The sequence below is a fragment of the Pinus tabuliformis genome, chromosome 4_1, assembly GCF_031772625.1.
Source record: "Pinus tabuliformis cultivar Carrire ecotype Pingquan chromosome 4_1, CPIR1, whole genome shotgun sequence".
NCBI lineage: Eukaryota > Viridiplantae > Streptophyta > Pinopsida > Pinales > Pinaceae > Pinus > Pinus tabuliformis.
This window is the reverse complement of record NC_142303.1, coordinates 141702925-141725636: the sequence shown is the minus strand read 5'-3', so window position 1 is coordinate 141725636 and position 22712 is coordinate 141702925. Positions and strand designations below refer to the sequence as shown.

The following is a 22712-nucleotide window of genomic DNA, read 5'->3' as shown; positions in this document are numbered from 1 at the left end:
TATTTTACAACACTTACGATTATATTTTTATATTTAAATTTTATATTTATTTATTTAAAAATAAAATACAATTATTAATTCTTATACTAACTAATAAAATTTCAAAGTTACTCCAGACAAAATTCACAATTTTCAACTAATTAAGATATCACACTATTATCACACTATTGGCATAACTCGTTTCCACTTGTGTGGAAACAAGTAACCCTAATTGGTTTCACATTTTTATGCACTCTTTGAACAACTTTATCCCCATATCATTAGCCATGCCCAAATCAACAATTCAAATATGACATTTTGAGATAGGCAATTAATGATGTAATTCAATTTTTATCTTAGAGATAATTTTTTTTTTTTTTAATATATTTCCAAATTGTCTAATTTAAATAGACCATTTTGAGATAAGCAATTGATGATATAATTTAAATGTAATTTTTATCTTATAAATATATATTTTTATATATGTGTTATTTAAAAATATATATTTCAATTTATTTATTTAATTAAATTTAATTGAAACTACCACATAAAAAATGCTATTAGATACTCATTTAATCCCAAAAAAAAACTGAAAAAACTATCCACATTTAAAACTGTAGCTACGAAGCAATCCAATACGAAAAACCTAACCTTCACTTTCGTTTCTATCGAAACGCATAGGAAAACATTAAAAAAACTTCCATCAACAAAAGAAGATACTAGGGAAATCCCTCCCACAAGGTTCCTCGCTTTTAACAGTATCTGACAGGTAATTGGCATACCATAACAGATGCCTCAGAGTTTGAGAGTTTTCTAATAAGAGCACTTAAAACTACGTGATAGACTTGCTCAATTGACTTGCCGTCATCGGAGAGTATAAAACAATAGCAGAACAACTTTACATGTTCTGTGAGAGTAAAACATTGCAAGAACAATCCTACAAGATGGTAATTTTTAATTTTATTTTTACTTCTCTTATTGGACGCCTGTGTTTGAAAAAATTCAAAAAAAAAAAAAGTAAAATTGATTACATTCACTAAGAAGTACAAAAATTATAGGGAATCTTTTAGAAATATAAAGGTTAAAGGAATTTACCAAACAGCCAACCAAATAAGAGGTCATTTATTGACGGACAATAAAGAATCTGAGATTCGTATTGAAAGGAAGTTTTTGAGTTGTATAATGTTCCATAGCAAATTACTAGATATAGCTTGAGGGATGACAACTACCCCAAATTATTAAGGTCCTTCATTAAGGTTATTTTATACTTTCCTGTAAGCTGCTGCTGCGTCGTTTAACACAGCACGCATTAAAGTCCGACTACAGTATATCATTAATTCACTAAAAATGAATAATATTTCCCATATTAAGCTTTGTATATGATTCAAAAAGAATTGGACGTATATGGAATCTTTAGAAATGAAATATTGGAGTTGGGACTTCAAGATACGGTTGCGGCAGCTGTAGCTTTTTCTCGTTCGCGTTGTTTGGTTGCTGCTGCCGTTGCTTTTTCTTCTTCCGTGAGAGCGTGACGAAAGTGACAACGGTGGCCATACGGACACCTGTCTCCAGCAGCAACCATGCGACATAGCTCTGTCTTGTAACGCGGATGCCGAATTACAGGGCGGAGTTCCTCGATCCCGTGTGCGAACTGGCATCGATCTCCGTAAGGGCACGCTCCGGTATCCTGCCATTTGTTACACAGCTCAGTCTTGAACATCCCCTGGTTGTAAACGTCGTATTCCACGTCTTGTGCTCTGTCGACATCCTGGCCAGTTGGCGACTGAAACAATAATGTCATCACAATTATGATTATATTAGTTTCACATGCTGAATGAGAGAAAAATCAAAACAGAATCACAATTATTATTATGACAGCTGATCTTACAGCAACAGCAACGGGTACAATGTCAGCCGTTGCAGTGAGCCGAAGGCGATGGGGTCGGTGTGGAGAAAGGACAGATGGTGCTGTCTTGGACAGCTGCGGCGATCTCTTCACTCCCTCTCGCGAAGGCGTATTAACACCGTTCATCTTCATGTTCAAGAAGCCCGATGAGCGAATCGAAATGCTTTTCGGTAGGCCCCGAGGTGTCGGCTTGTTTACGGCAACTGTTTTATCCAAGTTGCTTGCATTCGCCGCTGATTTGGAGGTTAGATGCATCAATTTATTGTTGAAATTGGCATGAGGATCGTCGAAGCTGCTGAGAACGCTTGTGGGGCTATTTGCAGAAACATCTGCTGTAATGCTCTTCATTATTTTCATGTATCTGCTTCTCGGTTGCTGCATTTCGATGCCTTCCGGATCTGCCCGGCACGATAAGATCGACATTAAGCCGTTTGAGTGGGAGGCACTATTGTTTAACGGCGTCGGAAACTGATTGTTGAAGCAAGACGCTGAAGCGTCCAGGAACGTGGAGGATTCGACAGTAGAATTGACCAGATTGTCGTTATAGCTGAACGCTGATAGTGATGTCGATGGTGTCTGAATAACGGAATAGCCGGCATCGAAGGGAATGTCGTTATAAGTTTTGTCGTCGAGAAAGTATTTCGACTCCCTCATAGTAAGCTCCATGTTAGATGCTTTCAGTTGAAGGTTCTCTTTCCTCATTCTCTCGTTGTCTGCTTCCGCTTGCCGCAAACGGAGAATGGAATCGTTGAAACTCTCGGCAAGTGCGTGGTATTGGAGAGTCAGCCGAGCCAGCTGATATTCCAATCGAGTGATTGCTTGTACAGATTTATCGGATTCTTGAGACAGATATTGATCATGAGCAGTAAAACCGCGGGCTGTATGCACAATTGGTGAATTATAGCTTTTCATATATTCAGGTAAGTTAATTCCATATAGAGCCGTGTCGGATAAGGCTTCATCTTCCCAGGAACTTGGCATGGTTGCAGGGAAGGCCTCTTTCGAAGCTGTGCTGTCATCGGACATGTTTCCGGATGAAGAATTGATGCTCATATTAGTAAACTTGTGATTATCAGTATAATCTTCATTACTGGCCCACAGCTGGTCGGGAAGATCACTGTTCTGACTTAAAACAGTCTCAAACATCCGAAGCTCAGCCTCGCTTTGTCCATCAAAAGGATTTTCCGTCTTCATGATCTTCTTCGTTTCTAACAGAGAGTTCATTCAAATTTCAATAAACTGCAACAAGCGTAATGAACGCGAAACATTAGAAATCTATACGACCATGAAATACGGCTACAACTGAGGTACAAGTCGGCACACTTTTGAACAAGAAAATGTATATTGTAAAATAACTCTCAGGAGACGCAGCAATGTGAAACTAAAGCCATCCGACAAATAAATGTGACTAAAGATGCAACTAACGAATCCGTACAATACATTTTATTTTATCTTAGAACGAAAGGTACCGAATGCACAAGTTTCTGTCGCAGCAATATGAAACTTGAGCTATGTAAACGTGATTAAAGATGCAATTAACGAAAATACAAACCGCAAATATTTCTATCAAAACGCAAGGTACCTATTTCACATAATTCCCTGAAAGAAATGTGGAGTATGTGATTATGTAATTAAAGAGGCAATTAGCAACGCCGTACAACATAAATAAAACCACAGATATTTCTCTCAAAATGCAAGCTACCTAATGCACATATTTCTCTCATAAATGTGAGCCTATCTAACAGACGAAAGTGATTAAAGATGCAATTGAGAACTCCGTGAAACAAAATTTAAGCCACAAAATTTTCGCTCAGAACTTATGGTATTCCACACGTCCATGTGACTACAGATCCAATGAACAGCAACTGTCAACTCCATGCTGAAGGGAGAGTATATACCACTGGAAGTCTAAAGCATGAAGATGCGTTGTTCAAAATTAAACACACTTAATCATAAATCTGCACAGAAATCGCGTCATTGCCCGAAGTTCTGGGTAAAACTATCTCCGCTTTCATTAAAATGGATAACGAAGTATCAGGAACAAGGCAGATAACAAAACAATTTACACTCAGCAGCTGGAATTCAGAACATTGATTCACAGATCCTCCGATTCATATAAATAAATGATGCATAGACTTCACATGAGAACATTTTAGCTAGAGAATCGAATAGAACACTAGCCGGCTCAACTGGACTTTAAAGAACGGAAACCTTTAACTAAAATACTCGCATAGACACTGCAAAGATCCATAGAATTCAACAAGAATCTCAAAGCTTAATATCAAGAGCTGAATACTGAGCTTCTTCATGACTCTTTTTTCAAATCTGAACTTAAAATATAGCATGAAAGCTAGCTAGCGGTAAGATGCATAAATTCTACTAACACAGTTAAACCTGGTGGCCAGTATTTAATTGATCAGTATCGACATTTTTAAATAAGATGAAGATCAGGAAACACCGGATCTCACGAAGAAGCTAAAGATTCCTCTACGATAAGATAAACTTCAAAATATTTAATGGAATCACTGTTTAGCAATCAAAGAAATATCAAAGAAGCTGTGCCTGTAATACCTCAAAATCAAGCTGCTGACGCGATGATCAGAAGAAAACATGCGAACAACGCACCGCCATTGCCCTGCAAAGTTCAATTGATGGCCGACGGAACGACATTCGATGATAGTTTTCTTTATGTCTTCATCTGGCGACCTCGAATCCCAGCTAGCCAGCAAAAGGAGCAGCAACCAGGGTTAAAGAAGCGGAGCGCTGAAAGTTAACCAAGAGTCCGGCACTCCAACAGCTTAACCCCCGTGTTGGATAACTGGTAACAAAAAACGAGTGCGGGTTAACGGCAAGCAGTTGGAATGTTAGCAGTCCGTTAGTCTCCTGTTGAGATGTTTCCTTATCAGGGTCGTTACGGCCACTCTTTATATTTAATAATAATTGCATATTATGGTCTTTATTTGTTACTTGCGATGATGATTTTGGGGCTCAACCATATCTTGCTTGATTTCAAAGGCCCTTGATGGAGTTTGGTGTGTAGGTAGATCGTGTAAGTGCGTGATATTCATTTGGCTATGATTAAACTAAGTGCCAATGCGTACGCTATCAAATTCAGATCATGCCATGCCGCTTCTCAATCATTTTATTTTATGGGAAGCCCTATAATTTCCTTTATGTACTCTAACCATTTACTTCACCTTTCTAATTTTTCATGTATTATTTTCCAAGGGTGATTGTGTTTGGAGTATTTCCCATTATTTGATTGTACTTGTTGCATATAACGTAAGATTATTGATGATGATTTGAATGGGGTTGGCTTTGGCCATAGTGGGAAGTTAGTTTTGCTTTTAGGGGGAGGCAAGCAACATTTGAATCATGATGATGGTAAGATCATGTTGCTAACAAATGGGACCAATAAAGTTTGGGAAGGGAGTATATTTGATATTTTTTAATTGGTGTATTATTTTGTTAGTTAGTAGATTGTTTAAAATTTAATTCATGTATGTGGAATAGAGAAGATATGAATTTTCATGTTAAAAAATTTAATATATATATAGATATAAAGTTGATAAATAATTTAATTTGTTTAATTAATTTTTAAAATAAGATTATGATTGAAGTGTATGATGATTTGATGTTTATTTTTTATTAAACATATTTATGGACATTTTTTAAGTTGGAATTATTGAAGAAATATGTCTTAGATTATTGGTTAGTTCATATTTATGATTCAAGAGAGTGTGTGAGTTTAGATAGAGTATTTTTAGAATTGCATGATTCAATGGTCTTTAGGGGCACATGTTGGTGGTGGATTTAATCATTTAATTGAATGAATTTTATTCTTAGTCAAGTTTTTTTAAATTGAATTGTTGGACAAGGTGATAGTATGAATACTCTATTTCCTATAAAAGTGGGATTAAGTCATTTTTATTATGCAATTAGTGAAATTGCCGACATTGGGTATGTGCAATTCACATAGTTTCTAGTTATATTGAGATTGAAATTGGTGATTTATGTAGTTTGAGGGTGTAACCTTGTGGGATTTCTAATTATTAGCTTGGAAACACAAATTGCACATAGACATGTGGGTTGATGTCTAATTTGTGAGATAGTAGAAATTCATCTAGTTCTTAGATGTCAAGATATGTATATAACAAAGAACAAAGTGCAATTTCTTATGCTATAAACCAAGAGTAAACTCAAAAAATAAACAAAGAGGGTGAAATTTCCTTAATGATGGAAACATTGCAACAATAAAGGCATCAAAGTGCTAAGATATAGGTTGAGTGTGCTACCCTCAAATAAATGGTTGTTAATATGGTCGATGTCCACCCTAAGGCATTTTTCATGGCCCAGTCATTTATAGACTATTCAAATATCAAAAAGAGTAAGATAGTCCAACAAAAAATAACTTATTTATAGACTATTCAAGTATAAAAAGAGTTAGATAGTCCAACAACAAATAACGAATATACATATGGAACTTGTGAAACAACATATACTCAACATTGAATTGTACTTAAATTAAATCAAATTAAAATAAATATGAACAAAATCAATGTTAAACTATAATTAAATTGAAGCAAACTAAAATAAATAGATAATCAAACATTTTATCTAATAAATATTTATGTTTCTTAAAATTTGTTCACTATTAAATTTTCTTATTAAAATAAATAAAAATAATATAATAAACCCCTTTTTTTTAATATATAAATATCAACTTTTTAAATAGGTAAATATCAACTTTTAAATTTAAGTTTTGAACTTTCATAAAATTTTGATAAGCAATTATCTTATATATTTATATATTAAATAACATGATTGCAAAAACTTTCTATATATGAAAGCTTATTAGAAATTCAGTTTATTACAATATAATTTGTATAGTTTTATTTTTTAAAATTTAAAATAATTTATTTTTTAGATAACTGTCTTTCGGATTAATCACATTTTCAGGATTAATTTATTTTTTAATATAAAAATTATTTTAAAGTATGATTAAATAAATTAAAATTAAAATCTATTTTTTTTTTATTTCTTATTTTTAAATTACCATTAAATTTTAATACTATATTTTTTATTTTAAAATTATATATATATATATATATATATATATATATATATATATATATATATATATATTCAAAAAATTAGATTAATTTTTATAACTTCTTAAAGTTTGGTATACCATTTAGGTTTCAATAGAATTTAACAATTATCATAATCTTATGATTAATGAAAAATTAAAAAATGCATGACTTAATCTTTGAGCCCGTAGAAATTCTCCTCCCTTTTTATTCCTCCTATTGGATCAGATTCTCTTCATCTAATCGTCTTGAAGATGAACCACATTATCTTCATCTAATCATCTTGAAGATGAACCACATTATCTTCATCTAATCGTCCTAAAGATGAACCACATTAGCATTGTTGTACTTGTTTCTTGTAGGCAGTTGTTGGCTGCAAAACTACACCCAGAAACCAACTCAACCAGTCTTTAGGTTCAAGCTGGCCCTTGAACTAGAGGGGCCTCCCTCAAATGTCACGAGGCCTTTTTTAACGCTATTCATTGTCACTGGACAACAACCTGTGGAGCACAATGGTCGGATCTATGACTTATTTTGGGTCATTACTGATGATTGTCTAATATTTGTTCATAAATAAATCCCTCTCTTGCAGAGTCCTTGGTCAAAGTGCAATCATCCAGTTTGACTGAATAACCTGATTTTTAGAGAATTTGATAGAAGAATATAAGAGAATCCATGATAATTAAGCAGTCATATTAAATATTTAATCAACCAGACATAGTGGATGCGTGTAGAAAAATTCTACAGCTAAATATAACACATTCAAGAGATGACAGAATGCAACAATTAACAAATGTAAAGGAATTAACTAAGACAGACAGTTCAATTAATTAGTCTCTTTAAATGATTATAATTTTGCAAGGGGATTTCAAAGAGACTGGCACTCAATCTATTCTTACCTAGATCTCCTATGCTACCTTGAACATGTGCAAAAATAAGATATGAAAATACTAGAAAAACATCAGGGAAAACAAATTTTGTCATGAACTGGAGCTAGAATACTTCAATTAAGAATTCTGCAATAAAAGTTTTACAAAGCAACAAGGTTTTGGCATCAAAAGCCAACCTTTTTACATTACAAATGAAACAATATATAGAAGTAATCTCTCCTAAACTTTTTATGGAATAAAATCCTAAACAATAAACTAAAAAATAAAATAATATCTCTATTTTATCTGTTGGAAACTTTGAACTATTTGCAAGTATTGTGCCTTGAAATATCTTTTAATTATTGATTCTCTGCTTGAAAGTCTAAAGTTGCTCAAACTGTTTGCTGGAAATCTGCAATTTGACCCTCAATTTGCTAACTTTATGTTGCTAGGTGTCTTTTGACTTCTAATTTATTTCCTGAAGATATTGGTTCTGATCTTTTTAATAGATGATGTTATTTGCCATTTAAAATTTAATGTTTTGATTATTTTAAATGGCATTTTCTACAACAGCTCCTGGACTTACCTCTTAATTTTATCATTCTCCAGAACAGAGCATCGGTAGATTGGTCCATTGGGTAGCGGCTTTCACGGGGTTAGGTCGATGGAGTGCTTGACCTGACAGTGTAGGGGTACCCTTGTGGGTGAGGTGAATATTTCCCTGTATTCCTCGATGACCTTGTCCATCTGTTGTTGTCATGCAGAGGAGCCCTGTCTGGAGGTTGTGGATGTGGCCACAATCTTCTTATTGCCTGAGGGTGAATCATAAGGAAAACAAAATTTTCAGTGTGGGAAATGATCTTACTGCATTGCTCTGCAGAGATCAAAGAGATGGCAGTAGGTGGTGCTACCTCTGGTATCTTGTATAACTTATTTCCCAAATAAATAATAACAATGTGAGACTTAGACTCATACAAAACATGACACTTCCACAAGTATGGTTAGCCTAATAACAAATCACAAAATTCAAGAGGAGAAACAGCATATAGTACCTCATTTGTGAAGGGCTTGATGTTGTAGGGAAAGCGGCATTGTTGGCTGACAGGGAGATATCGTCCTCGGTGAAGCCACCCGATGGTGTACAGTTGCAAGTGTGGTGTGGTTGGTAGGCCTAACCGCTTCACGACCTCTGCTGAAATGATGTTTTTTTGGCTTCTACTATTGACAATGAACTGCAATGGAGAACCCTTCACCCACATCTATGAGTGGAAGAGTTGCTTCCCATCCTCTGGATCTTCGGGCTCAATCTTATGGATCTTGGTGGTGGCAATGGTTGCACTAGGCTCTGCATCAATAATGTGCTTCCCTTTGTTATTCCCCTTGTCAGGTTCTAACTAAGAGTCGAAACATGCATTTTATTCGGAAGCCTTCGGCTCAGCAACAAGTGATTGCTTGGCTCGATACTCACTTGTGTTGTGAGTGGGGATCTTATGGAACTCACACTATTTCCTTGTGTCCTTCTTTGTCTTCATGGTGTTGTTCTTTGCTTGTGTCTTCAACGAGTTGTCCTACGTCGCCCTGCCTTGGATCTCTCCTTTGTTCTATGATTTGGGGGTGCCTTTCCCTTGCTTTGGATTCACAAATCCAAAGTCTCGCTTATTCTACTTAAATTTCTACTCAATCTTAACAACGTATCAATAGATAGCACCAAGCAAGGATATGTCCAAGAAATCCATCTTGTCCTGCATGTAATTGTGTAGACAATTGCGGTACTTGAGTACCAAATGTTGCTCAGAATCTTTGATACCCAACTTCATGCAAAGGGTATGAAAAATATTTGTGAACTCTGGCACGTCTTGATCCCTTCCTTGTCATAGCGTGGTAATATTGTTCCTTGATGGAATCTTGGAAATAATTCCAAGTGGGCGTGGCTGAAAACAGTGAGGGCTCCCTCCCGTCATTTTGTTCACAGTAGGTTTCCCACCTGTCCTTGACACGGGGGTCGGCTTTTAGGAGTGAAAAAGTAATATTTTCCCAATTGGAGAAGTCATGAACCAAAAAATATCCTTCCAATAGATTTAGCCATCTATCTACGATGCCTGCATCTATTTGGCCTTCAAATATGGGAATGTCAAAATTGACTTGTACCTTAAAGGGAATGGCTCCTCCAGAGTGTTTGTTGGATGAAGATGTGTCGCCTATGGGTAGTCGTAGAAGGATCTAGGTAAAGTTATCCATCATTGCGTTCCTTTGTCTCTCAAAGGGCTTCCTTAAGAAATAGTTTGAAAGGATCTCCTGCTCCCTCGTCTTTCTTTTCTTCCACCATGGGAGGTCGTCGGGGTTTGCGAGGCTAGTATTGCAAAGTTTCAACCAATCCAAGCCCTAATGCCTTATACCATGACCTTGTTGGGGACACTCATAGAAAAATAGAGAAAGAGCGAGCTGATCTGATACCACTGATCTGGAATTATGCAGGAACACAACATAATAAATATATAAGCATAAACACAGAGATGTAGCATAAATAAATCTCCATTTCATTAATATCAAAGAACTGAAAGATGCGTACAAGAATAATGGAAATAAACTAGCTCGGGTGATGATAGCTTATCTCTAAGAAGAGATGTGGTGGCAACATGTCTTTGAATTGTGTTACAATTAGGCTCAAGGGCCTTTTTATTATTGAACAACAAGGGAAAACCCTAAACAACCAAAACCCTAACCCCAGGAGATGGAACATCAAGAGTTTGTGAGCCCCATTGGGGTTAGTTGGGCATCCAACTTCTCGAGGTCATAACTTGGTCATATGATCTTCGTTTGGTGCGTATGATACCTCATTGGAAATATCTCTCTGAGTACTATAGGAGTTACGGTAGGCCCCTAACTATGGCCAAGGTCTTGTTGCAGACCACCAAAAACGTCATTTAGGGGGTCAAAACAGCTCCAGAAGTTCAAGACCCGAAAAACTGCTAAAAAGAGTAAATGTTTCTATAATCAAGGAAATTGATGAAACCGAATGGAGGTCTAGGTGGAATAGGAGGGTGGCCACCAATATCCACCTGGATCATCCCAATAGCCAAATGGATGGAAGGTATTCAACCCTCACGTGTTTGAAGAAGAAGAAGAAGATACCATGGAGAACCATCCAAATACGGATGCATAGGCCCAACATGGTAACCAAGCAAATGGGGGTGTTGTGGATCAATCTAGATCCACAACCAAGATTTAGAAATACTAAATTAGTAGAGATCTAAGCATCAGAGCAACAGAAAGGGGAAAATCACAACCAAAAAAGTATGGGGGGTATAAATAGAACTCATGTCTCTGAGAGTTTGGACTAAGAAAGAAGCCCCTTTGCAGATAGTTGGAAATGAATTGGAAATCAAAATAGCTGGTCCCAAACCTAAGGTCTAGAAAAAGGTTCAGAAAAAGAAAGGTAAAAAGGAGAAGTTAAGTGATTTTTATCTCACTTAACTTTGGCATATTTTATGTAATTTTTACAGGTTTCATTTTTATTTCTCATTAGTCGAAAGGCCTATATGACAAAATGCCTTCAACATCTACATAATCCAATTTTTTCCTCGAAGAAAAGAAGGATGCACAATGAATTCCAAGTGGGAGAGCACGTGTATCTTCACATCATCATGAGGAAGAGCTCACTAAAAGTGGGGTCTTGTGCCAAGCTAACACCTAGATTTTGTGGACTATTTCAAATCTTAGAAAGAGTGGGGCCAGTGGCCTATAGATTGGTCTTACCACCCATAGTGAATGCACATAGTTTTTTTTTTTTTCAGGTTTCTTTTCTTAAGAAGTATGTACGTGATGCTAATCATATGTTTGACTAGCCTGTGATATAGGTGGAACCCAAGGAAGAGTTATAACAATAACCATTATGCATCTTGGACTAGAGGTTGCTCTAGGATCGAGTAATAGAGTAGGTCAAGGTACAATGGAAGCACTTTGGACCTGATGAAGCCACCTAAGAGATGGTATAACAAATGAGGGTGTTATACCTATTTTTTTATGAATAATCAAATGTAAGAGTTGTTCTATAAGGCTCATTTTTTGTCTCTTTTCTTTCTATTTACATAAAACACCAAGGATAGTTTTCATTTAAGGGGTCAGGGCTTATAACATCCTTTATGTTGACCCCTATTTTTTTAATGATTGTAATTATAAAATAAATTTTATATTTGCCAGAACTAATGAATGGGACACGCGAACCCACAATTTGCGAGAGAGTTGTCAGTGGTGTTGGCTGGCATAGTTAAATAGCCACCACCAAAATAGTTGGAAAAGATACGATAGGGAAGAGGAGATTCCTACATTCTTCCCTACTTCAATGACATGAAGGGAAGGGGAAACAATCAACCCAATGGAAGGAAAGGACCTTAAAGGAATAGAGGGGATGCAAGCAAAACAGAAGACTATCGAACAACATAACAGAGACAGACAACGTGTCAGAGAACACTAGAGAGAGACACTAGCGTGGATTGCAATAGTAAGAGTATTGTGCATTGGAGAATGTTTCCTTATACTAATGGGATGTGATTCCTAGTATTGATGCTTTGGAGCTACTAGAATGTGTGCATCCAAGGTTAAAATATCAGTGGGAGGATCAAAAGAGGTATTGGGTAATAACTGCTTTCTAAGATGTATGATAAATCAATAAGTTCTTGTTGAGGAAGTTGATAAACCACTTAGTTCTTTCCAAGAAGGCTAATAAACCATTAGACAAGGTAGTAATGCACTAGGGTGCTCGCTAAAAAGGGTTGATAACCCTCTAAGTGCTTGTCAAGAAGGTTGATAAACCACCTAGTGCTTTCTAAGTAAGCTAATAAACCACCCAAACTGTGAGCTATAGGTTCCTATAGTGCTTGCCTTGAGGAATAGTTCATTAACCACTTATAAAGTAAACCCATACTCCTAGAGATGAGCATTATCCGAACTAAACTTGGTTAGATGCCTGAGAGAGAAATCCTATGGACCATGGATCTGGCTCAGCGGTGGATATCTGCAAGAAAGACTGTAGTGCAGTTGGCTTATGGTTAGGTGGAGATTTCAAGTTCCACCTTCAATTTCTAACCATCTCTAGCCATTTAGATAAGTGACATGGCTTGTTTATAATTTGAATGAGATTGATTACCATGACTAGTATGTTAATGAATAATGTATGGCTCTACATTATTGCTAAATGGTCATTGAAAATTGTTGCATGTCCTTGATGAGAAATGTGCCTTGAATGTTCTATTGGCTAAGTTGGAATATTAGCTTTATGTGGATGATACAAATGTTATTGATTATATATGCAATTGTGATTGGTTACATGAATACATGCAAATAATTGTTAATAACATTGTTTTAATGGTTAGTATGCTTATAAATTGAAAGATTCATTTCTCTTGCTTAATGATGTTAAGCACTCTGTTTATGCACAGGATGGATATGCATTGTGTGTTGTATAAGAATCTTGCAAGAGTTATAAAGCTCTAAGATAAATTGATGTAAATAGTTACACCCTTAACTCTGTAGGAAGATTGTCATTATCATGAATGACCTCTCAATAAATCAAAAGTCCCTTCTTGGGACTTATTATGTGTTTGAATATGGTGTTGATGTATCGAATCCACAGAGCATTGCTAGTTATGGTTTAGCTAGTTTAATGTCAGTTGTAGGCATGTTGATGAATCCATTTACTATATCATGTACATGAATAATGTTTGAAATGTTAGAGACAGAATGACGGTTTCATTGTAGTGGATAATAGTGTTATAAGTAAACACTATTCAGCAAGGGAAACTTGGGAAAGTTCCTCGAAATCCATTAGAATTTCTAAGTTTGCGTAGTGTAGAAATCTAGATGCATCTAAGACCGAATAGCCTTTAAGAAAGATATATATATATATATATATATGGGGTCGAATACCCTTTTTTATTCCTCAATCATTTGTAAATTCATCTGGATATCCAAATAAGGAGGATATCTGGAGTAGGCCCCACTTGGGCAAATAATTGTGACATTTCGTCTTTTCTTTTAAATGTAGAATTGTAGAAGAGCCAGATGTATTTTGGTAGGCGTATTTGAAGATCTAGATACATGTTTGTTTATTAACTTGTGTGATTTTAAGAATGGCCCCAATCTGGGTTTCTGAAAAGAAAGGTGGGCATCTAGGATAAGACCCATTGGGAAAAATTTTGTACAAGGCCAAATTGAATGGAACTGGAGTTGTGTAGTGCATTTGGTGTGGACCTCACATGGTGGACCATATGCAAGGGGTTGAATGTGTGATTAGGTCCAAATTATTTGGAGACAATGATGTATCTAGAAATCTGGGGCATCTAAGGGTGAAGGTGGGGTGTCAAGACTTGGGGAACCCAGATGTGGGACCAATCTCATATTTGTACGGAGTAGAGAGTAAATTTGGGATTCTAGGGGTCTAAGAGTTTGTTATAGTGTGATCTCTCATGTAGTCTAGATTTTCCTTGAAACTGGATATAATGTGTTTTCACTACAAAACACAAAGGGCTTAGCCTTATGGGACCCATTGGCATAGGCCAATGTGGCAAGTGCCACGTGGACCAGGTAAGGTTATGTGGATGCCATGGGGGCAGTTGGCACATATTGATGTTGACATGGTGCCTATGTGGCATGACATGTGGTAGGAAAAATTAGCCATGTTGGATGTCTAAGAAGTAGATTTTTAGATGACACGTGGCACCATCAAAGGATGTCATATAGTAAGGTGATATCACCTTGATGTCAACATGACATCAACAATGAACAAAGGAGATAGGTGACGTGGCACTAAATGACATGGTTTCCAGGTGGTGCCACAGGTCATACCACATTGGAGGTTACAGAGGGTGCGACGTGAAGTTCGCATCTATAGATGGAGAAGTTTTCGTCCATGCCTTTTGTATAGTGTCGAGTTCTTTATCAGCACTCCAAGAAATGGGTGCAGGCTAATGAAAAGTGTTAGATGGGGAACTCCCTAGTAATTGACGTAAAATTTATTGTCTCATCTTGCCAGTTCATAATGGTAATTAATTCTCGCCTTGGGATAATGGTGCTAGGTACACTGGCATGGAGGGAGCCACATTATTCTATGAGCGACGTGGCAGAGTCGTGTATGCTACTTGGAAGTGCCATGTGGTGGTATATGCTAATGTGGCAAGGATTGATGAGCAAATATTCAAATGGTCATAAATTTTTTAGTCTTAGAGTTGGATTGGTTGAAAAGCTCTCGATGATCCAAATGAGATGGTGACATTGGTTTTGAGTTTTGAAGAGGTTGGAAAAATAAGATTTTTTTGACCCCATATTCATATTAATAGACCTTGGATATTGGGTTAATTTTAAAGACACCTTCCATAACCCGCGATAACCCAAGGGGGTGGGAGGGAGTGTTATAGTTTTTTTTTTTTTTTTTTAACTAAAGAAATCGCACATGGAGCAGCTCTTAGGAGTACATAGTCCTGCCTAGGACCAGACTGCGAGACTTGTGGGGACCAAACCTCCACACGTAGTAATTGGACCACAACCTCGGACTGGAGGGAGTGTTATAGTTACTCAGATAAGTTCCCAAACAAGAGAACCTTCTTATTCAGGAAAAGGAAGATCCATACCCATATTTCTTTTCCACCCCAAGTATTTTTTTAGTACAATCCATTTCCACCATTCAAATTTTCCTAAAATAAGTTGTTAGAGTAACTTCACTCCTAAATATGAATCATCATCTTAGGATTTGTAACTCCTAATATGATATTAGGCTTTGGGGCTCTAATAATTGCCTCTTTCACTAAATGAAAATGTTTGGTCTTAGTCTTAATTCCTTACCACATAAATTCACACAACTCCTGAGCTAGTTGAAAAGATATCTAGTTCAGAGCAAGAAGAGCTAAAAATTGAAAAATTGGAAGAGTTGAGAGGATCAATTGAACAAACCTTTTGACTGGGTTCAAACAATGAGCCCTTACTTTACAAATTTTTACTTTATTTTACTAAATGCTTTATGCCATTGAAGTGTTGATGATGCTTTAAGATGGATTGGCTTGGAAAGGCACCTGAATTATTTCCAGTCATCCTTATATGGAAAGGAGAGAATATAAGAAACGATGTCAATAAACAATTTAGTGTTCCATACATATGTTTTGCATTTGTTAGAATTTATTATCCCTCTTGTTGCAACAAGAAATATTTCTAGTATAATCTTTAATCTTGATGTTATTATGTTGGAGGCTCCCTCGAGCAAGATATTGTCAGCAACAAACTATGATTGTTTGAGCACTTTTACACCTCTTAAAATCTTGATACCAAGGCATTTTCATTGAAGTATTGGGTATGTGTTATATTTTGTTTAAGGAATTATGGTTTTAATATAATACGGGTAAATGAATTAGGGGATTGTCAGGCGGAAAGAGTCGATTGTGCGGACACAACCAACCTCCCTAGGAGCCTAAGACTCTCTAGTGACAAACAAGAGAAATCCTTCTCTAAACATGCATTTACTATATGGGAAATCAAGTGTTTAGATCCTACCTGTAGTCCAACGCTGTTGTAGCAGTCCAGCTCCGCTGATCCGGATGAGCTCCTCCTTCACTTTGAAACCTGCATACACTAACAATCAAACGATTAAATAGCACTTGATAATCTCATAGAATAAAACATATTTAACACATAGACCAAGGAGTACATGAAACAACTCATAAATAACAAGTTATTGAGAAGAATGGACTCATTTGCATTAATAGGTAACAAAAGGAACAAATACAACCTGAGCCTTGGTGTTGTGCAAGTCCCTCCCAGGGTCCATCAAGAGTTCTCCTTTACTTTGACAAAGCTCACCCACTTCCAAATAGAATAAGCAAAGATGGCAATCTCTCCTCACAAGCTTCTAAATGGGAGCCCTAATTCCTGCAGCATCTACCCTTAGAAAATGTATAGCTTCCAACCTCCCCTCCTTCTGGCCCAATGCCTGTATTTATAGTGCTCAAGAGGAAGTTAATCAGGTCCACCATCAATGGGATAATCCCCTCTTTGGATGGGATAGCTCCCTTATTGATGGGATAAGTTCCTCTTTGGTAGGAGTGCATGAACCATCTGGAGGCGCTCAATACACGTCGAACAACCTTCTAGAATGCTCTAGAAATGACCACAAGTAACTTTTTAAAGATGAAACTTGCGCATTTTAACCTTTACAGGGGGACGCACCTGCCCCTTTACATACAGAGCGTCCAAAGACGCAGCTTTTGTGAACATTGGGTGCGTCCCCGCAGGTAAGGTTGAGAGAACCTGCGTACCCAGAGATAAATACATTTATAAAGACTTTCTCTCTTTTTGGAGTTTGACATGGAGAGCAGAGGCATAAGACTTGCCTAAGAGGATAGCATGACTGTTGATAGAGCCATACTAACTGTAAATAGTCATGGTGACATTTTTTAGTGTAACAGATTGCCCCCTAAAGTGCGAAGCCTGTAATAGATTAGGGTTTTGTATTATCTAGGAAGGGTGAAGCGCTTTATCATTTCAAGGATTATCTCGTGGAGAGCCTGGTCAGAACCTGCAATTTTCAACACAAAATACATGTATAAGATTATATCATCACTGAGGTAGGCATTCCCATACTCAGATCAAAACTTTAACTAACAGACTAACTACTCTGATACAGGAATGATCTTGCAGTACATCATAATCATAGACTTTTGTAGACACAGTATGGGCGCAGCCATCTGTTTATGATTAGTCTACTTAGATAATGAATACAAAACTCCTCGCAGCCTGGATGGTGGAAACTAGATCCAGGGTCTTCATTTCTACTTCCCGAAATGGTACGATTCTAGCCATGCGAATAAATGAGTTGATGTTGAACATGGTAGAAACCACTTGATTACCAGTCAATGATGCAAACTGTTAACAAGCGTGAGAGAGACCACCAGTAATGTCAATGGTTCTCAAAGTACCCAGTACAATCCATGAGATGTGAATGAATGAGTTGATGTCGAACATTTCACGGAATCCTTCGATCGAAAGTCAATGATGTAAACTGACGTCAAAGGCGAGAAACCTGCCATTGATGCATGTAGACTTCAAGGCACTGATGATTTCTAAGTCATCTCTCTAGATAATGTGCTGATGTCGATAGAAAGCGACCCGTTGCGGGCAAGCCCACAACACGAAATCATTGTTCAAGTTGAAGAAATGTTGCTGTAAGGACTGACTCAGGGATGGTCAAATGGATGACAAGTATTTTGCAGATGAAAGTTTTGCTTGCAGACCTCTTGAACACATAACGACACAACAGATGGCTTGGTGATAAACGACTCAAAGTTAATCCCTGGAACCCGGCTGAAGACTTTCAAAGTGGTTTGATTAACTGTGAGGTAAAGGATTTCCCAACCCAGGTGAATGAAAAGTGTCGTGTCCAAGAGTGGTAATAAAGTTTCTTCTGAGACAAAAGATAACAAATAGGCTCATTCTTCTCTCTTTTCCCCCACCATTTCTGGCAAGTACCTCTTTATTTTTAACAAGCTTGAGGAGGATAACATATGCTTGATTATAAGCTCATCCTTCGGATGAGTCCAACCTAGTTTTGATTCGAACCCTAGGAAGGAGTAGTTCGTTCCTGTTTGTAATTGAACAGGTCCTTTACTATGAAATGTTTAACGAGCCCAGTATAGGAGAAACTCGGCGTTTTTCAATTTTAGAGAGTCTGAAAAACTTAAGAAGACTCCAAGTTGAACTTTTTCGTAGATTTGTGTCCCTCAAGCCTGAAAAAGTATAAAATAATACCTGGGGAACTGCTTGATCTTGCGACCAAGGAGTACTTTCATAATTAGTGCCACTGACCTGAAAAGTAAAAAGCGATCAAGGATACGTCGTTTTATTTCCAATATCGAGTTTGAAATGACAAAAACCCGGCAATCTTTTCCTGATTTTACGGTCAGAAAAGAGCTATAAGGGGACCGTCTTTTAATTCCATTTTAACGAGTGTAAAAGAAATGCTCGGCAATCTTTTCATATTTTAGGAGTCAGAAAAGAGCTTAAAAGATGTGTTGTGGGGGAAAGTATCCAACTCGGAATGACCCTAACCCACTCTAAGGGTGACAGTTCCTTAGCAACAGCTGAAAGCAAAGCTATCTAAAGTTTCTTCTTTATGACATGCAAGAGATAGAAGGAAGAGATCCACTTACTGATGTCTTGTGCAAATGGTCGATCCAATCTCCTTCGTTTGCCGCTTGCTCCCAGATCCAAGTCTTTTCACGGGCCCAGCTACACGAGATCCTGCAAATAAGACAAGAAAAGGAAACTACAAGAGGCATGCATTCATAATCGATTCAAGGATTAGCATAAATCAAAGACGCAAGTAAGACAATACACCATTGAAACACATGCGAATAGAAGAACCTCAAATGCTTTATTAATATATGGAAGTAAGGTTCAGGCGGTGATACAACCATGAGAGGTCCAATCCAGCATCACCTTCCCGACGGAGAGAAATCTCTTCTTCACCTCCCTCAAGCAATCACCCAATGCTCACAACTGTAAACCAACAACAATTCTTTGCACAAAATTCCGGCCCCTAGATCCCATGGGATGAGATCCTTATATAGAGTTTTGGAGTGAAGATAAGTCAGCTTGATGTGTGACTTGTTCTCCTCTTCAACTCCAGTTGTTCTTCAGTTCTTCACTCGGAGTTTCTGTCTTCCACTTGGAGTTTTAGAAGCTCTTAACTCATCATTAGGCGAATCTTATCATCAAGTGTCTTTTTAGAAGCTTCCTGGGCACTGGCACTTTGAGAAAAAGATTCCTCCACATGTCCAAGTACGCCCAACGCAGGTAGCCTTTGTTCTACTTGCTATGCAACGCAGGTAGCCTTTGTTGTACCTGCTATGCAGCGCAGATGCCTAGTGGAGCAGCTGCAATGATCCAAAACTGACCTGTTTTTGAGTGTTTTTCAGTGGAGAACTGATTTGCAGTGCTGTGGTTTGCTGACCTTGTTCCTCTAAGGGTAAGAACAACATGTTTAGGGACTTTGGATCCCTTAGATTATTGACATTTCATGCTCTATGCTGTAAGGCACAAAAATGTCTATAACAGTTGCCCCCTAAAGTATGAGGTCGTTTATCGGGTGAAATGCTTTATTAGGAGGATCCGAAGTTCATTCAAATCGTCGGGAGGTGACCTGTAACAAAATACAATACAATACATTATCTTTTCATACTTTCTTTTCATGATCTAGCTGAGGCGGGCATTTCCCATGCTCAGCTTTATAAATACATTTGCTGTACATGTCTATGCTTTTATCTCCTGAATATATATCGCAACCCGGATGGATGAAACTAGATCCGGGGTCTTCAAACTTGTCCGATCTTCACTCTAGTACAAGTCGATCCATTTGAGAATTTCTTGAAGTCGAACATGGAAAGACATTGCTTGATTACCAGTCAATAATGTAAACTGTTAACAAGCGCGAGAGGAATCACCGATAATGATGATGACCCTCAAGGTACTGCAGCACAATTCACGTGGTGTGAATATAGGATCTGACGTCGAACACCACGCAAAGTCTCTTGGTCGAAGGTCATTAATGTATACCTATCGCCGGGAGTGAGAAACTTGCCATTGAGGCATGCAAGCTTCAAAGTACTGAGGGGGTGTTCCTAGATCAACTTCTTGGATAGTGAGCTGATGTCGACAAGAAGTGATCCGTCAAAGGAGGGCCTTAATGAATCCCACATCAGTGACACGGAACGGAGCTAGTGATGATGGTGAAAACGATCTGTGAAATATGATTCAGGGTGGCGGTCATGGAAGGATGAAAGATGATGTACGGTAGTGGATGGGACCCGGTTGACACTTTCTGAATGACATCTCTTGAACATATAACGACACTGATGTGATGGATCGGTAGCATTACCCCATGTATGGATGGTATGGCGAGACCATGGTGAAGGGACCGGTGAATGATAATAACCCAACCCGATATTTACGGAGGCAAAAGTGTCATGTTCAAGAGCGACTTGCTACCATTAAGCTTTGAGGTTCTTCCCAATTTTTCCCCAGTCATTTCTGACCAGTACCTCTTTATTTTTGTCAAGCTTGAGGAGGATAACATATGCTTGTTCTATAACCTGCCCTTCGGGCAAGCCCATCGCTATGTTTTAACGAGCCTAGCGATAGGGAAACTCGTTCTCGTCTATAGACAAGTTTGTCGCTATCTAATATTTTTAACGAGCCCAGCGACAAAGACAACTCGGTCCTTTTCATTTTTAGAGAGTCTGAAAAGGGTACATAAAGTGGACTCCAGGGGTCCTTTTTCGTCATCTAATCCCTTAAGTCCGAAAAAGTATAAAACAATACAGAAGGGATGAATGTTCGATAGCTTTATCGAGCCGAACTAGACAAGCGCTCGATCTTTTTGTGCAATAATCCCTCAGGTCCAAAAAGATTAAAATTTAGAGGAGGGATAGCTCTTCCGGTCCTTTTAACGAGCTGGAAGGCCAAAACTCGGCAAACTTTTCATATTTTACGAGTCAGTGAAAAGAGCTCAAAGAAGACTCGTATTTTGAGGAACGAGTGATAAACAGGGATAGCAGCAAATTCCAGGTACAGGTTGGAATTTTCCAATCACGACAGTGTCACAAGGATGGCTAGGTGAAATCACTCTTCGCAACTGTTCCTCAAAATAGGTAAACAATCAAGTGGATGTGAATGATCGGCCAAATGAAAAGTGGAGGTGACGGTGCAAACACGACCAAGGCTTTTTATGGCTGATGAATTTACGGTCTCAAATGGTTATTTACCGGTTCATTTTTTCTGGATGAGCTTGAACTCTGGAGGAAGCTTGCTCACATGCTTATGTTTATTTTTTAACGAGCATGAATTCCGCGTTAAAACTGCTCGGTTTTGTGTTTATTTTTTTAACGAGCATGAACTTTGCCAAAACTGCTCATTCTTTTGCATGCCCCCAGCATCATAATAACGCATGTCAAAGGAGGGTGCCCCCCAAGCTTCATTGCATTCAACTTGGTGGTTGGAATGAAGGTTTACCTTTGAATTTTGAAAAGGGGATTTGTTTCATTTTTTAATGAGGTTGACATAGTAAAAGAACTATCCTCGTGACTCCTTGTTTCATTTTTTAACGAGGTTGACATGAGATAAGAACCGTCCTCGGAGCCCACTGTATTTACAGTATTTCCATTAGGGCGATGATCCATGCTGAAAAAATATTTAGGAATCTTCCGAATCCGTTGGATATAGAAGATTTCATATTGTAGGTTTCCACTGTGGCTACTTCCGCCAGATTACTTGCCGGCGGTAGGGCAAAAGTACCCATTAAGGCAGGGTCTTTTAGGAGACCTACTCCAATATTTTGGAGTGATTGATTACTTTCATGGATCATTGTGCTGCTTCCCGTAACTTGAGAACTGTTGGGGAGAAATGTTTGTTGGTCGACGATTGTAATTTTTCCTTGAAAAGGAAATACAATCCTCCTGAAGTAGGTCGACACAACTGTAGCCATGGCATATATCCAAGGCCTTCCCAGTAGGATGTTGTAATCGAGGTTTCCGTCGATTACTTCCACATCAACTTCTACTGTTTTGCCCCCCAGTTCAACTTGCAAGTTATTTAAAATCCCGTATGGAGTGTATGATCGTCCATCAAATGCTTTTAACGTTGTTGACGATTTCGACAAGGGTGGTGAGCCTAAATTTTTCCAGCAACTCATCGACATAAGACATGTAGATGCCCCCTCATCAATAATTGTTCGATGAACAGTTTTGTTGAGGGCTTTCACTTGAATAAGGAAAGCTAGTTGAGGGTCATATCCTTTATGATCAAAGGCCACAAGATTGGAATCCATTGGGC

General features: G+C 37.8%; 1 protein-coding gene across 1 annotated transcript; it reads right to left on the bottom strand.

Annotated features, from left to right (window-relative positions):
* Positions 1 to 1112: 1112 nt before the first annotated feature.
* On the bottom strand, positions 1113 to 4754 carry LOC149174598 (uncharacterized). The gene is made up of 3 exons (XM_089422637.1): positions 4457 to 4754; positions 1868 to 3124; positions 1113 to 1762 (listed from the first exon to the last, which is right to left on the bottom strand). The coding sequence occupies exons 2-3, from the start codon at positions 3107 to 3109 to the stop codon at positions 1421 to 1423; spliced, it is 1584 nt and encodes a 527-aa protein (XP_089278763.1). The 5' UTR covers positions 3110 to 3124; positions 4457 to 4754; the 3' UTR covers positions 1113 to 1420.
* Between the last annotated feature and the right edge of the window lie 17958 nt (positions 4755 to 22712).

What these genes read in the sequence shown, in the direction of transcription:
- LOC149174598 (XM_089422637.1), bottom strand. Translation starts at nt 3,109, where the DNA reads ATGAACTCTCTGTTAGAAACGAAGAAGATCATGAAGACGGAAAATCCT. An exon ending in TTGTACCCGTTGCTGTTGCT is followed by an intron (nt 1,763 to 1,867) that starts GTAAGATCAGCT and finishes TTATTGTTTCAG; the next exon opens with TCGCCAACTGGCCAGGATGT.